The following is a 15139-nucleotide window of genomic DNA, read 5'->3' on the forward strand; positions in this document are numbered from 1 at the left end:
AGTTGGTAGATCACACTCCTATACAATGTTTAAAAGGCGCAGGATGCCAAGGCCCAGACCTTATGCCCTCCATGGCCCCTGCTCCACTGACCCTAAGCCTCAGGCCACTTATCTCTTGCAGGTACCCTTCCTTCAGGATCCTAGCAGCATGCACAACTTTGTTACCTTAGAAATCAGCATGGCAATTACTTCCTGCTCTGCAAAGGCATGTGCAAGGGCTTCTGCAGTGTTGTTGACAGACAAACCTTTGGCCCTGCGGATGTTGCTGAACCAAAGCTCCCACCGTCCCTGGCCATGGGCCATGCTCGCTGGGGCTGACAGGAGTTGCAGTTGAGCCACATCTGGAGGGCCAAAGGACCCCCGCCCCTGTTCTATATGCTTCCACTTGTACAGGAGGCTGCACATGCCCTTTCCCCATAGGGGAGTTGCTCCAACCCCTTGATGATTTTGACTGACTGTCTTAGTTTGGTTGCCTAGAGTTTTGGTAGGCTACAACACCAACCAACATTTCACCAATCTTACCTTGCGGCCCATTGGAAACAAGCAAGGCTGCAGCCGATTCAAATTTCACTGCCCGGGTCTTTAGAAAGATTATGCAGCTAACACTTGCATCCACAGCTGGGGAGGGCAAAAAAGAGAAGACTTGCTCCTTTAAAGGAAACACCATTAAATATTCAAATACTTTCATTAAGCTACAGTCAAAAGGCACACTTTGCATGCAAGCCCTCCTGCCATTAACTTTCCTGATGTTTACATCTACATTTCCTCTCCCATGGATTTCAGATGCTTCATTCCAAACCCCCTCTTACTATTGAGTAGATAAAAGGTGTTTTGCTAGGTTGAACTCTGAAATGTACGGTATATAAGACTTGCTACATTTTTGTGTCCGTATGGTCTAAATTTATTAAATCAAAATTCTTTGTCTCATTGCACTTAACTGGGATGGGGGATTGGGCCTTCTCTGTTGCCCGCCGAGACTTTGGAATTCCCTTCCAAGGGAGGCCTGCCTCACTCCCTCACAGTTAGCTTTCTAATGCAATGTACAGGTGTACCTCAGGTTAAGAACTTAATTCATTCTGGAGGTTTTTTCTTCTTAACCTGAAGCACCACTTTAGCTAAAGGGGCCTCATGCTGCCGCTGCGCCACCACCGGAGCACAATTTCAGTTCTCATCCTGAAGCAAAGTTCTTAACCTGAAGCATTATTTCTGGGTTAGCGGAGTCTGTAACCTGAAGCGTATGTAACCCGAGGTACCACTGTAAATACCTGGCTCTTTTGTCAGCCTTTCAGTCTGCCAACTGACTAAAAACTAAATACAGATAGGTAGCCATGTTGGTCTGCCATAGTCAAAACAAAAAAAAAATCATTCCAGTAGCACCTTAAAGACCAACTAAGTTAGTTCTTGGTATGAGCTTTCGTGTACATGCACACTTCTTCAGATACACTGAAAAACTAAATGTAATCTAAAATAATAATAATCTAAGTGTTGCATCCGACAATATGCAAGTTGCATTTCATTCACACAACTGGAGTTGCCCTTTCTCTCCTTGCATGCACCCAAAATCTGCTCCAGGGGGGTCACCGAAATGTAGCAATGTTTATTTCCTTATGGCTTTCAACCTGACCCTATGAATGCACGCAGAGTTGCCACAGACCAAACAGTTGTTTGTACTATAGCAACTCAGATAACATCTGCTTAACAAATGGGACAGGGATGGTTGTTTAAAAGTCCTTATTTCAAGATAATAAGAGCTGTATACCAAGACATCTGCTCACAATCACAATACTATTTGCAAGGGAGGGGGGCTGTGTGGGACTAGTACTATATTAGAGACTTCAGACCTTAACTGAAGATGCAGGGCCACTTCCTGCCCACCCATCCGCAAATTGGGAGGTGACGAATTACAAGTGGAAAGTTGTAAAAAACAGCAACTGTCATTATATTGAGCAGGCTACATCACATCCTTGTGGGGTAGAAACTGGTGTCTCTCTCAACCATAACAGGCCTGTTAGCCAATAAAACAACTTGGGATGGGCTTCACCTTTCAACTTCCATGTTTTCCATGTCTATTCAGTTCCACAGGCAATGATTCATACAGAATGATTCATCCAGACATAGTAGTCCTGGATAAAGGGTGAATCTGTTTTCTGCAGTATTTTTTTAGATGAGTGAACTTACGTTTGGTACTAAGAGAGGCAGCGGCAACCGAAGTGTGGAATTTATGACATATGTGACCCGAGATCATATTCCAAACAATAATTTCACCATCATAACTTGAGGTTGCAAGGAGAGTAGGTGGGCACTGAGCAATGCACAAAATATCTTCTTTGTGTCCCCGGTTCTGGGAGAGAGGGAGTGAAAAAAACAGTGCTGGTTGTCCTTTGTGCTTGTCGATTCGGAGCTATACTTCATGTATCAATCAATGGGCAGTTCAAGCCCTGCAAACTGACACCACATAAGACTGAACTGTGGTCAACCACAAAACCTCAATATTGCTGATATATGTCCATCCCCCCCCCCCCATCGAGAACAAGTCTTTATAAAAGATAAGGTAGAAACTTTTAGCAGACCAACTTTTACCCCTTAGAATGTACAGGACTTCTGGGTTATATTATAATATGCCCTAGGAATTTGCTGAAGCTCAGCAGCTCATGCAGGTTCACAGAAAATAGTAAACTACAGAATACCACCCTTATTGGGCCCTCCTTCACAGAAAAACCAACAGTAGTCATTTGGTCTCTACTAGGGATGTGAAATAAATCATTTTGCACTTCCCGAACAGATGTGTAAACTAAAATACAGGCATACTTCCTAGTTTGCAAGTCTCCTGATTTTGCAGTGCTAATGGGAAAGTGCTCATAAAAATGATTATATTAGTGAAAGTAAAGTTTTAAAAGCTTTATGTTACAGGAAATTGTTTGCAAAAATGTGTGTATATTATAGAGTAAATTCCATACAGAAATGCATATAGAAATGCATAAAGTTTTAAAAGCTTTGTGTTACAGAAAATTGTTTGCAAAAATGTATGTATATTATAGAGTAAATTCCATACAGAAATGCATATATTAAATGAAATGCATTCAAAAGACATTTGAATTTTCATGCAAACTGATATGGAAATGGGTTGAACTGAACTTAAAGGCTAGGGGAAAAAAGAGAACCAGGAAGAAACTGAAATTGTACGGTTCATCCAATGCTAGTCTTAGCTAAGGGGAAAAAACACTATAAAAAGTCATAAATCATAGAAAAAGGGGAAAAACCGCTATGTAAAATTACATAGAAAAATTTTGTGCTCTACACTGCCATCTGGTGTTGCATGTTTATAATGCATTCAAGACACTGTTTTTGACAAATGTAGCTGAGTCCTTACAGTTTTATAATCCGGCATAACTAGCTCCATGCATACTATTCAAAGGCATCAATAACAACAACAACAACAACAACAACAACAACAACAATAATAATTTATTACTTATACCCCACCCATCTGGGCCTCCCCAGCCATTCTGGACTTACTAAGGCAGAGGTTAAGTTCCAGTGAGCTGAACAGAACTCCACCTGCTTCAGACTGCACTGCATACCACCTATATGAAATTCTACATACATGTGCTCAGCATCAATAAAGAGTTTTCGAAGTATACAAAAAAGTCATTTAGATTTGAAGAAGGCCAAGATGGAATCTTACTATATCATCCTGCCAATGGGCTTGAGGTTTCTGAAAGCGATGAAAGTTTTCTGTGGAATCCTGCAACATACATATATCCAAACGAAAAGATACATATGTGTGAACATAAGGATATATATGTGTTTTATAAGTTTGTGACAAAGATTCTGTTTCTGCTTGTTCCTCCCCTTTTTGACTCTGACACCAATGTTGTTAGCCAGAAGTGCAAAAAGAGAGTTTGGCCTTAATTCCACCATCCCATTGGCAAGGCTCAATATCTTCCCCACCTATTTTCTATCCCAGTGATTTGGCACAATGTGAAATTTCAATAATGAATCGTGATACCGTATCAAAATGCTTTTCATATGCAATTTTGCTACTTACATAAAACAAGTTTATCCTTCGATCCCATCCAACACCTATGATGTACCTGGAAGAAGAGTTAGCAAACAAATGTTACATGTATATTTAGGACTGCCATACATCCAGGCAGATTTTTGCTGAATGTTTGGGAAAACGTTTTTAAAAGCACCCTCCCCACAAGCTCAACTTTGTCCCGATTTTCACTTTGGGGAATATGACAACCCTACATATATAATTGGGTCATATTCTAGAAATATCACAACCCAATTTGTTTAGGTTCTGTTTCAAGGCACAGGAACAGAGGAAACTCCCTTAAACTACGTCAGATCATTTATCCATGCAGCTTAGTATTGTCTGCACTGACTGGCAGCAGCTTCCCAGGTTTTTAAGGTTGGGGTCTCTCCCAGCCTTACTTGGAGATGTTTGGGGTTGAACCTGGGACTTTCTGCATGCATTATACTCACCCACCCCCAATTATATTTCCCATGAAAAAGTCTGGTTCATAAATATTCTAACAAATAACTAAAAATGCAAATCAGAGGCTCTGCCACTAAGCTATGGCCTTTTGCCAAATTGGCAACATGAGATTCTAGAAGATGGATGTCCCTTTGGCCTCTGCTTGTCCAGTGTTAATGGAAACTTTTCCATTTGTCCAGCCTGAGGATGTGGACAGAATCCTTGAAAAAGTGGGAGTACCACACATGTACTATATCCTTGCCTTTCCTGACTCTTAAAAAAAGGGCAGCGGGGGACTGGTTAAGTGAGTGAAGGGTCAGTGGCTCCTTAGAACAAGGAGGCAGTTGTAAGGCCTCTACTGAAAAATCCAGACCTGAATCCCATCATATGGGATAATTATCGGCCAGTTTCTAATATCTCATTTTGGGGCAAGCTACAAGTGCGTATCTCCAGTGGCGTAGCGTGGGGGGTGCAGGGGGGGTCGGCCGCACCGGGCGCAAAATCTGGGGGGGCGCTCGCACTCGCAGCTCTCTGCCCCCACCTGGCTCCACGGGTTAGGGGGCGCAAATTACTTGCCTTGCCCCTGGTGCTGACAACCCATGCTACGCCACTGCCGTATCTCAGCTCCAGGGTTTTTTTGGAGGAGACAGATGGATCTAGATCCATTTCAGGCCTGATTATGGGACAGAGATAGCTTTGGTCACCTTGGTGAATGATTTATGCTGAGAATTGGACAGGGGGAGCGTGATGGTTCTGCTGGACCTTTTGATCCCAGTGACCATGGTATCCTTCTGGGATGGAATGGGTATTGGAAGTACTTTTTTTTACAGTTGCTTAGCATATACCCACTAGCAAGGTAAAGGTGAAGGTAAAGGTACCCCTGACCATTAGGTCCAGTCGCGGACGACTCTGGGGTTGTGGCGCTCATCTCGCTTTATTGGCCGAGGGAGCTGGCATACAGCTTCCGGGTCATGTGGCCAGCATGACTAAACTGCTTCTGGCGAACCAGAGCAGCACACGGAAATGCCGTTTACCTTCCCACCGGAGCGGTACCTATTTATCTACTTCTATTTTGACGTGCTTTCGAACTGCTAGGTGGGCAGGAGTTGGGACTGAGCAATGGGAGCTCACCCCGTTGTGGAACCAAGCCAGAAGGAATTCCGCACACAAATGTTGCAACAACTCTTTACCTGATCTGGTCTTTAGCAAGTAGGGAATGTGTCAGTGTGCATTCTGTCCGACAACTTCTGAGCAGGTCTCTCTAGGTATCCCCTTTATAAATGGCTTTTGATCTGCATGAATTAGCAGGTGACCACATTTGGCTCCATGCCATTCAAAGCATTACCATCTAATCTCTACATATTAAACACCTGCTAAAGGCACCCAAGGTGTCAGTATTCTTTTTTCCTGGCAGTTTGGCAGCACTATTGTATGTATTCATACAAGATCAAATGCCTTTGAAATCCAAAGGGAGCCCCATAGCTCAGTGTGACAGCATAGGATCTGCATTGCTGAGGGCTGCACATTCAACCCTTAGCATTCCCTGCCTAAAAACTAAAAAGCATTTGAGGTAGCAGGGAGGTGGGAAAGGCCAACCCTGAAAAGCAGAGGAGTCACCACCAATGGCCTCACTCAGTATAAGGTAAAGAAGTCCTTTGTTATGTACTAAGCTTGGATCCTAGAACAATAGGCAAGTAGGATCCTAGAATGCAACAACTGATTGGCTTGCAGGAAAAGACCAATCAGGCTCCAGGAGGAAGTTATTCAGCCTATTAGGCTGGTAGGATCGCAGAATGCAACAACTGATTAGCCTGCAGGAAAAGACCAATCAGGCTCCAGGAGGGAAGCAGAATCAGCCAATCAGACGGGACTCATTGTGTAAATAATGTATATAAATGCCTGAGGTTTGGCAGGCAATTCAATCATTGTCTTACAAGCTGCAATAAAGAGCATGAAATCACTACAGGACTCCGAGTATATTTCATCCTTACAGCAAGGATATTTTGTGGAACACTCATGGGGGGGGCGCAATTTAGGTGACAAAGATACATGTCAGATTCTCAGAATGCCATATGGAGAAGAGAAATGCACCTTAATATAAATAAATTAACCACCCCTAAGATGTCACCCTTCAATGGCAAGATCTGGTTATGGTCTGCATTGCTTACTTGTTTTTGTTGACTTCCACATAGGTGCAGCCACAGACTTCATCACTTTTGTCTTCTGCAGGTAAGAAAAACACAGCAGCATTGCAACATGCAAGTCGTATGAGTTTTCTACAGACATAACATTTTTCTGGCCGTTTGTGTCAGCATGCTGCTTACCTCTTTTCAACGTGTGCAAGCAATGCCCATTGTTGTAATTCCATACATTCAAACAACCATCTCGTCCTCCTGTGATTAGTCTAGAACGTGAATGAAATAAATGCATCATTTATTCCACCTGCGTGGATACCTGTGTGCCAGGGGTGGGGGGACACAGCTAAAATTTATATTGAATGGGGGTTCCCACCCCCAAAAAGGCATATTTAGAAACATACCTTCTTCTGCTAGGATCGAAGGCGAGGCAGGTTACTGCAGAACCACCATGAGCGTTGCCAAATTCAAATAAGTGCTTTCCGCTATCAAAATCCCACACCTTGACCACCTTAAAAACACACACACACACACATACATACATACATACATACATAGGAAAGCATCTGAATAACCACCATGGTCAGGATTCAATAGCCCACATTTGAAAGAGAAGTAAAAATTAGTCCAGTTCTATGCACAGAGGGAAAATACAAAAAACTCAACCACATGTGTCAAAATGGAACAGCTACGCATTGGCACATTGGGAAATACATGGAGTTGGTTCTATTTCAACAGTATAGTTTCACTTACAGAACCCTCACAGCAGCTCACAACATGCCTGAACACTTCGTTGAACTTGCAGCACAAAACTGGCTTCTTATGGGAAGTAACCAAGTGAGGATCTGGAGGCAATCTTCCTTATGGAGAATAAAAAACAAAAGAAGTGAGGATCAAAGCATCAATACAGCAGCAAGTACACCTGTATGGGGCTTGTCTGGATGGCAGCCTCTCCAGAACTGATTTGGAATTGCAGTATGTGGGAAATGAGGGGAGGTTTTTTCCTTAATTAAGTTTTGCTGCTTAATGTTAAGTGAGAATCAGCCTGGAAAAAATCAGGTTCTGACACCTGTCCCTTATACAGCAAGGGAGGTGTGCATGCACAGCTGATGTGAATATAGTTGAAGTTCAGGGGTGTGTCTGCTGAGCTAAATATCCTCATCTGGGGCTGGCAGAGGTGCTGTTGACTACTATCGGTAGAAGAAGGTTGGAAGAAGTTTAAAGACTATCTACAGAAACATTGCAAAATTAAGGAATGTTAGAAGGATGCTGGAATGAAATTATGTGGTTTTTGCAGTAATGTTATAAAGGACAATGTAAAAATGGGCTGTCAACAGGTGAGAATGTAAAGTCATAACATATTAAGATAAATGATTAAGATAAAAACAAAGATGGAAAGGATTTGCTGAATTAACTAATTGAACTAGAATACAAAAAAAGAAGGTGTGAAGAGGTCAAGGAAACAAGTAAATGAAAGATAAGCTGTGGAAAATTGATTTGTTTTTATTTTTTTATTTTTCAGTTTTTTGTAACTTTTTGTTTTCTTTTCTTTTTTTCTTTTCATATGTTTGTAATTTTTTGAAATGTTAATAAATATTATTATAAAAAAGAGATGCTGTTGACTACTTAAAGGGCTTGAGGCACTAGCCGTTTAAAAAAAATTGCATTAAGATTAGGGGTGGAAGGATCTGTCAATGTCAGTTCTCTCCATTTCTCCAGTCCTAAACGCAGTTCTCCATATTTTGCAGTCCAACAACACCCCAGGATCTCATCAAGATTATTTTCAAAAACAAAATTTTAAAAGGTTCGAAATTTAACATTGAATTTAACATTTTGTGGTTTTGTAATGTTTTCATCTCTGTAAATTAACCCTTGTTGGCAGCAGTTTCTAGTATTCCATTCTCCATAAATACAGGGGCGTAGGAAGAGGGAAGCGGGGGGTGCGGTCTACCCCAGGGCGTCATCCCCGAGGGGGTGACAAAATGGCACACCATGGGGGATGGCACTTGCCGCGGGGCCTGGCCTGCAGCGTGCCCGAGGCACGCGGCTCTCCTGGGAGTGACAGGGTGGCTCAGGGCCCCACGCTGCCCAAAATAGCAGCGTAGGGCTTGTGTCTGCCAGGCCGATGCTGTGGGCAGCTCACCGTGCCGCCCCCCGGGCGGATCGTCGTGGCACCCCCGTGGGCGGATTGTCCTGCCCCCACTGCTCCAGGTGCCAGAGCAGCTAGCTACACCCCTGCATAAATACAGATCTTAGATGTTTAAGGGACAAACTACAGTGGTACCTCGGGTTAAGAACTTAATTCATTCCAGAGGTCCGTTCTTAACCTGAGGTACTACTTTAGCTAATGGGGCCTCCCGCTGCTGCCGCTGTGCGATTTCTGTTCTCATCCTGAAGCAAAGTTCTTAACCCGAGGTACTATTTCTGGGTTAGCGGAGTCTGTAACCTGAAGTGTCTGTAACCTGAGGTATCACTGTACTATGTGTTGCTCATCATGATTAAACAAACGTGAATAATCATGCTGCTTTTCTTTTAGAGAAAAAGCAACCAGAGTTTTCCCAATGACCCCAATTTGGATTGGGCCTCAAACCAGTTTCCTGGTGTCAAATTATTTTTTCCTGGCCACTCCCTCCCACCCCAAATTCATGGTTTACTGCTAACATCTCATTCACTCCTTTCTCCTGCTCTGGAAGGTAGGACTCGAACCAATGGCTTCAAGCTGGAAGAAAGGAGATTCTGACTAAACATTTGGAAAAACTTTGTGACAGTAAGCGCTGTTTAGCAGTGGAACAGACTCCCATGAGAAGTGGTGGATTCTGCTTCCTTGGAGGTTTTTAAGCAGAGTTTGGATGGCCATATGCCATGAATGCTTTAGCTGAGATTCCTGCCTTGCAGGGGGTTGGACTAGATGATCCTCAGGGTCCCTTCCAACTCTAAGATTCTATTATTCTTTTATTCTAAGTCAAGCATGGGCTGATTTTCAGCAGAAAACTGGCAAGGGACCCCAATCCAGATTAGAAACACTTTCCAGATTGGGGACTCAATGGCAGTTTTTTCTCCAAAATAAACATATCCATGAACACTCATTTAAACACATAGTTTCGCTCTAAGACCATGAGTTCTGGTCTGTTTGCTTTCTTCTTTTACCGTAGTCTTAAATGGAGAATAGCCAGTGTATCCGTGGCAATGCAGAGCGATCTTACGCCTGGTATGTAGTGGCAAGCACTAATCTCTCCTTTAATTCCACTGTTTTTTGAACAGGCTGTGAATAAGCAAGTCTGGTCCTCAACATCCCAAATCTGCAAAAAAAAAAAATTGAGACACGCTAAAGAGAAAGTACTGAAGACGTGACAAGTGTAACTCAGCACATGCAAAAAACAGAGACAGACCTTCACTGTGTTGTCCGTTGACATGGAGAATATTTTATCCTCTTCAGATATGTGGACATAGAAGACAGGGGCCATGTGGCCTCTGAGCATACCTGTTGGCCTTCTGCAATTGGACCAGAACATTAAAGACTGAGTAGCTTCAAACATATAATGAAACAAAAGAGATGGATTAACATTGGCCCTACTGTAACTGAAACACATACAAATGAGGGAGAATTGTAGTACCAAGTGAGAAAGACGGATGAGCTAGCGCAGTGTGGCCACATCCACACCGTACGTTGTTTTTTTTAAAAAAAATTATTAAAGTTTTCATGGTTTACACAGGTATGCGCAATGTTATTTTTCCAAGTTACATTTTCCATAGGTCAGTTTCATTTGCTGAGACATTAGGGTTACATTAGGAATAAAAGGGGGTGAAGAGGTGGAGGGGGGGGACACACCATACATTTAAAGCGTTCTTAAACCACTTCAACAGTCAGGGATTCGCCCCCCCACCAAAAAAATAAAGAATAATGGGAACTGTAGTTTGTGAAGAGTGCTGAGAGTGGGTAGAACACTCACCAACTACAATTCTCAGGATTCTTTTGCAGGAAGCCCTGACTGTTGAGGTGGTATAAGAGAGCTTTGCATGTATTGTGTGGGCATGGCCTGTGATTTGTTCTTGACTCTACCTGCCTCAGATTTTCATGCAGTGTTAAGACACCAGTTGGATTCAATCATGATAACGGTCAATAACCCTCTGGCAGACAGGCCTGGGTGTCAATACAAAGGCATTAAACATTTAAAGCAGTATCATACCGCTTTAAAAAGTCATGGCTCCTCCTAACTCATCCTGTATAGTTTGTTAAGGGGTGCCGAGTGTTGCTAGGAGACTCCCTCACAGAGTTACAGTTCTCAGCGTGGTTTAGCAATCCATCCCTCGTCCCAGGAAACTCTAGGATTCATTAAGAGTTTATTGATCTAGCTGTGGTTTATCTGTGCAATATTTCAGAAGACAAATCACAGCAATCTATTTGTTCTAAATGATAATAGTTTATAACTAATGGCACAAAGAGTTTAACAAAACCTTATAAGAACAGCTGCATCAATGCAATACAATCTTACCCAGGCATATAGGGATTCCACATCCGTATGATTCGATCCATCCCACCAGTTACAAGAAGGTTATTCTTTTTACTAAGTGCAAATGTTTTCACTCCTTTGTGGACTCGGAAAACAATCTGATCCCCCTCAGCTCTATGGGAGGGAGATCCTGGGACCACCTGTCTTTTCCTTGCCTTGGAATCTTTCCTGTGTTCTTTTATTTCCTTCATCTTTTGCTCAACATTGGTTGCTCCCACAACGCAACCTGTAGAAGGGCAAATGTTTCTGAATCAACCGTCAGGCCTCAAGTAGACTTTGACACGACTGATAATACACAATAAACAGCTTTACATTTTGGGATTGGAAAATGCAGACCATTTTAACATTTAAGAAAACAGGAGGGAGATTCTTGCAGTGCTTGAAGCTGCACGGTTTCCCACATTCTAGGTAAAACGAAAGAACATGTAAATATGGTCTTCAGTGGTCACCACTGAACTCTACAGACAGGTCTGACAGATAAGACCATTTAGGCATCAAGAAACTGCTCTGAGGGAAAGATGGTTTCACACACTGCTCAGATCAGCAGATAGTTATAGGAAATGGGGTGTGTGGGTCTGGTTGAAAGGCACTGGAGATAAGAGAAATTGCCTTCATAATGGAGATGACAGTAAAAGACACAAAAGGCCTCAACATCCAATCATGTAATCCGCACATCTGCCTACCTCCATTTTCTCACTTCCCAACACATCACAGCTCTATGCCAAAACCAAATGTTGAAGGGAATATTTCTGCTGTGTGGAATCTACCACAAGTAAAGGTAAAGGGACCCCTGACCATTAGGTCCAGTCATGGCTGACTCTGGGGTTGTGGTGCTCATCTCGCTTTATTGGCCGAGGGAGCCAGCGTACAGCTTCCGGGTCATGTGGCCAGCATGACTAAGCCGCTTCTGGCAAACCAGAGCAGCACACGGAAACACTGTTTACCTTCCTGCCAGAGTGGTACCTGTTTATCTACTTGCACTTTGACATGCTTTCGAACTGCTAGGTTGGAAGGAGCAGGGACCGGGCAACGGGAGCTCACCCCGTCTTGGGGATTCAAACCGCCAACCTTCTGATCGGCAAGTCCTAGGCTCTGTGGTTTAACCCACAGCGCCACCCGCGAATCTACCACAAGTAGAACCTGCCATTAGAAGTACATAAACAGAGCCCTGTTGGATCTGTCTGCTCCAGCCAGTTAGGTAATTTTGGGCCCTCAAAATGTCTATTACTTCTAAATTGGCAAGATGTCTGGATTTTTGTGATTTTCCCAAAAGAAGCTCAAAACCTTTCCCTGTTGGTATATGCCACATGACTTTTAATTCTTTTTGATTAATTTATTGTTGTTTGCTTTATTTATAAGCTAGTGTGTTTGATATTATTGTGATTGCAATACTTGTTGCTTTTTTAACACTACTGTGATTATTGTGAGCCGCTTTGAGCTCAACAATTGAAAGGCAGAGTACAACTATTAAATCAGATCAAAAATCAAACCTCTGGAGGCCAGAGGTTCCTCATCCTGCTCTAACCTTTTCATCCTGACTGATCACATGGATGGTACTTGCAACGTGACTACAACACTGTAATATGGGAAGGAAAATAAATTGTATATAAGCCAAGCAAATGGAAACATGTAAGAACAACTTCCTGGATTCAAAAGCCAAAATATAATTACCTATTACTACGGCTGTAGGCTCATGGCTTGAAGCAGAAATGACTGCTTTAATAGAATCATAGTATTTCAGCTAAAAAGACAGAAAACAAAAATACATTATCAAAAGGCTACAAAATATTGGTTAAATAATGTTGTGTTGTTGAGATTGTTTTATAATTGTATTTGGCCCAAATTTACAATGTTTACCTGAGTAACCCAGTCTCCATGAACTTTCCAACGGATGTAAGTGACATTAGGAGAAAGAGCTGCATTCTCAAGGCTAATATTTGGAAGGTTTTCCGATTTGGGCAGCTTTTTCCACGTTCTGAAACATGTTCAGAGAACATAATAACATTAAAGAAAAAAAATTAAGCTGGTCCATGCTATCAGGTTCCTAATTTGGCCATTTATCGTCATAGGAAGCACCTGACCTTTGTTTTGTGATTTGCAAAATGTTGTGAGTTCGTTAGTGGAAGCTCTCAGAGCCCCGGCGCGTTCTGTTGTTTCAGAGTTCACCTCGTAGGTCCCTAACCTTTCTCATCTGTGGGCTCTAAAGCCAATTGCAGCACCTTTGTAATTGACTGAAGAGGACACTGCACAACTGGCTAGAGAGAGCCCTGAGTTCTTGCATGACCTTCCAGTTACCGTAAGTACTGAAACACAGAGTCAAGTTATCTCCCTTTGTTAAGAAAAGTAGATGCTCCTCTTCCCCTTCTGTTCAGCTGGAAAATGTACTCCTAGATGCCACCCTAACCTTTTGTTAGTTTTGTATTTCTATCTGCAGCAGAGCAGAGACAGGGAAGCAGAGAAATAATGCTCTTCTGCACTAGAGTTCAGTTGCCTCATGGTCATGTGTATTGCAGAAGAGCTTAGTCCCTGTACAGCAAACCGCCAACTTATACGGGGGTTACATTCCAGGAATCATGCCTAAAGCCAGAATCACATGTACAGTGGTACCTTGGTTTACAACTCTTCTGGAGGTCCATTTGTAAACCAAAACAGGTTGTAACCCAAGGCACGTTTTCGCCAATGGGGCCTCCCAAAAAAAATTGTTTGTAATCCCAAAAAATGGGTTGTAATCCAAAAAAAGGTTGCAAACCGGGACACTCACTTCCGGGTTTGACGTGTTTGTAATCCAAAACGTATGTAAACCAAGACGTATGCAAACCCAGGTAATCAAAACCCATTGGGTTCAATGGGATGTGGGATTGACAAAGACATTTTCCCCTGAACCCTGCCTGCTTTCCACCCACTTTTCATTCATTCATTCATTCATTTTTTGCCAAATGCATAAAGCTGAATGCGCACAAGTTGAATGTGTACTGCTTACTGTACCCAGAAAAGTTGGTTTCCAGAATCCAAACTTACTAGCTGCACCAGCCGTGTTAAACAGCCACCACTGTAGAAACACGGCAATAGTAGCTCCAAACCTCCCAGGATAGCGGGGCCTCTTCTAGGAATTGTTTTCTGTTTCCAGGTTTGTGGCTACCCGTTGCTCAGGGAAGTTGGCAACTGGAAACACACCTTTTGTGGAATGATTAACGAAATGTCTACTTTAATTCTCAACAGACACTTTCAAATACTTGCCTTAGGACCTCTCCCACAGAGCAGATGAGCAAGATATTGACACAGCCCTGCAATCACAAAGATGGTGCACACTTGAAACATGCTGAAAACAAACTGCAGGAAAGGTCACAATCGGGCGGCTTTCAGGCTTTTGAAGACAAAAACCCTGAGATTAATAGGATGAGTATCTTTCAGCAGCTGTTCTTATTGATAGGGAATCTGTACCGATTGCCTGCTTTGCATGTAGTTATGGACACAGTATAGTTAAAGCCATGGTTTTCCCAGTAGTGATGTATGGAAGTGAGAGCTGGACCATAAAGAAGGCTGATCGCCAAAGAATTGATGCTTTTGAATTATGGTGCTCGAGGAGACTCTTGAGAGTCCCATGGACTGCAAGAAGATCAAACCTCTCCATTCTTAAGGAAATCAGCCCTGAGTGCTCACTGGAAGGACAGATCGTGAAGCTGAGGCTCCAATACTTTGGCCACCTCATGAGAAGAGAAGACTCATTGGAAAAGACCCTGATGTTGGGAAAGATGGAGGGCACAAAGAGAAGGGGACGACAGAGGACGAGATAGTTGGACAGTGGTCTTGAAGCTACTAGCATGAGTTTGACCAAACTGCGGGAAGCAGTGGAAGACTGCGGGAGGCAGTGCCTGGCGTGCTATGGGGTCACGAAGAGTCGGACACGATTAAACGACTAAACAACAACATGGACACAGGCATGGTTGCAAGGGAGATTTCCCATTAGAAAATTATGTACAAGAGGGATCTCCCATAGTTCAACCTTGCTT

The 15139-nt window shown here is 42.9% G+C and overlaps 1 protein-coding gene across 2 annotated transcripts in view; it reads right to left on the reverse strand.

The window, feature by feature from the left end:
• The window catches only part of LOC310843240 (cilia- and flagella-associated protein 337-like), a 1288916-nt gene that overhangs the window by 1263625 nt on the left and 10152 nt on the right, over positions 1-15139 (reverse strand). For both annotated transcript variants that reach the window (XM_083736208.1, XM_083736209.1), the window contains exons 10-23: positions 14367-14413; positions 12987-13104; positions 12801-12870; positions 11112-11355; positions 10008-10110; positions 9766-9917; positions 7372-7474; positions 7023-7129; positions 6808-6887; positions 6652-6706; positions 4049-4094; positions 3686-3745; positions 2179-2341; positions 523-618 (exon numbers count right to left, since the gene is read on the reverse strand). In XM_083736208.1, coding sequence (XP_083592334.1) covers positions 523-618; positions 2179-2341; positions 3686-3745; positions 4049-4094; positions 6652-6706; positions 6808-6887; positions 7023-7129; positions 7372-7474; positions 9766-9917; positions 10008-10110; positions 11112-11355; positions 12801-12870; positions 12987-13104; positions 14367-14413 — 1444 coding nt within the window. The remainder of the gene's footprint in view (positions 1-522; positions 619-2178; positions 2342-3685; positions 3746-4048; positions 4095-6651; positions 6707-6807; positions 6888-7022; positions 7130-7371; positions 7475-9765; positions 9918-10007; positions 10111-11111; positions 11356-12800; positions 12871-12986; positions 13105-14366; positions 14414-15139) is intronic.

Source organism: Podarcis gaigeae (genome assembly GCF_964106915.1).
Source record: "Podarcis gaigeae genome assembly, chromosome: 4".
NCBI classification, from domain to species: Eukaryota; Metazoa; Chordata; class Lepidosauria; order Squamata; family Lacertidae; genus Podarcis; species Podarcis gaigeae.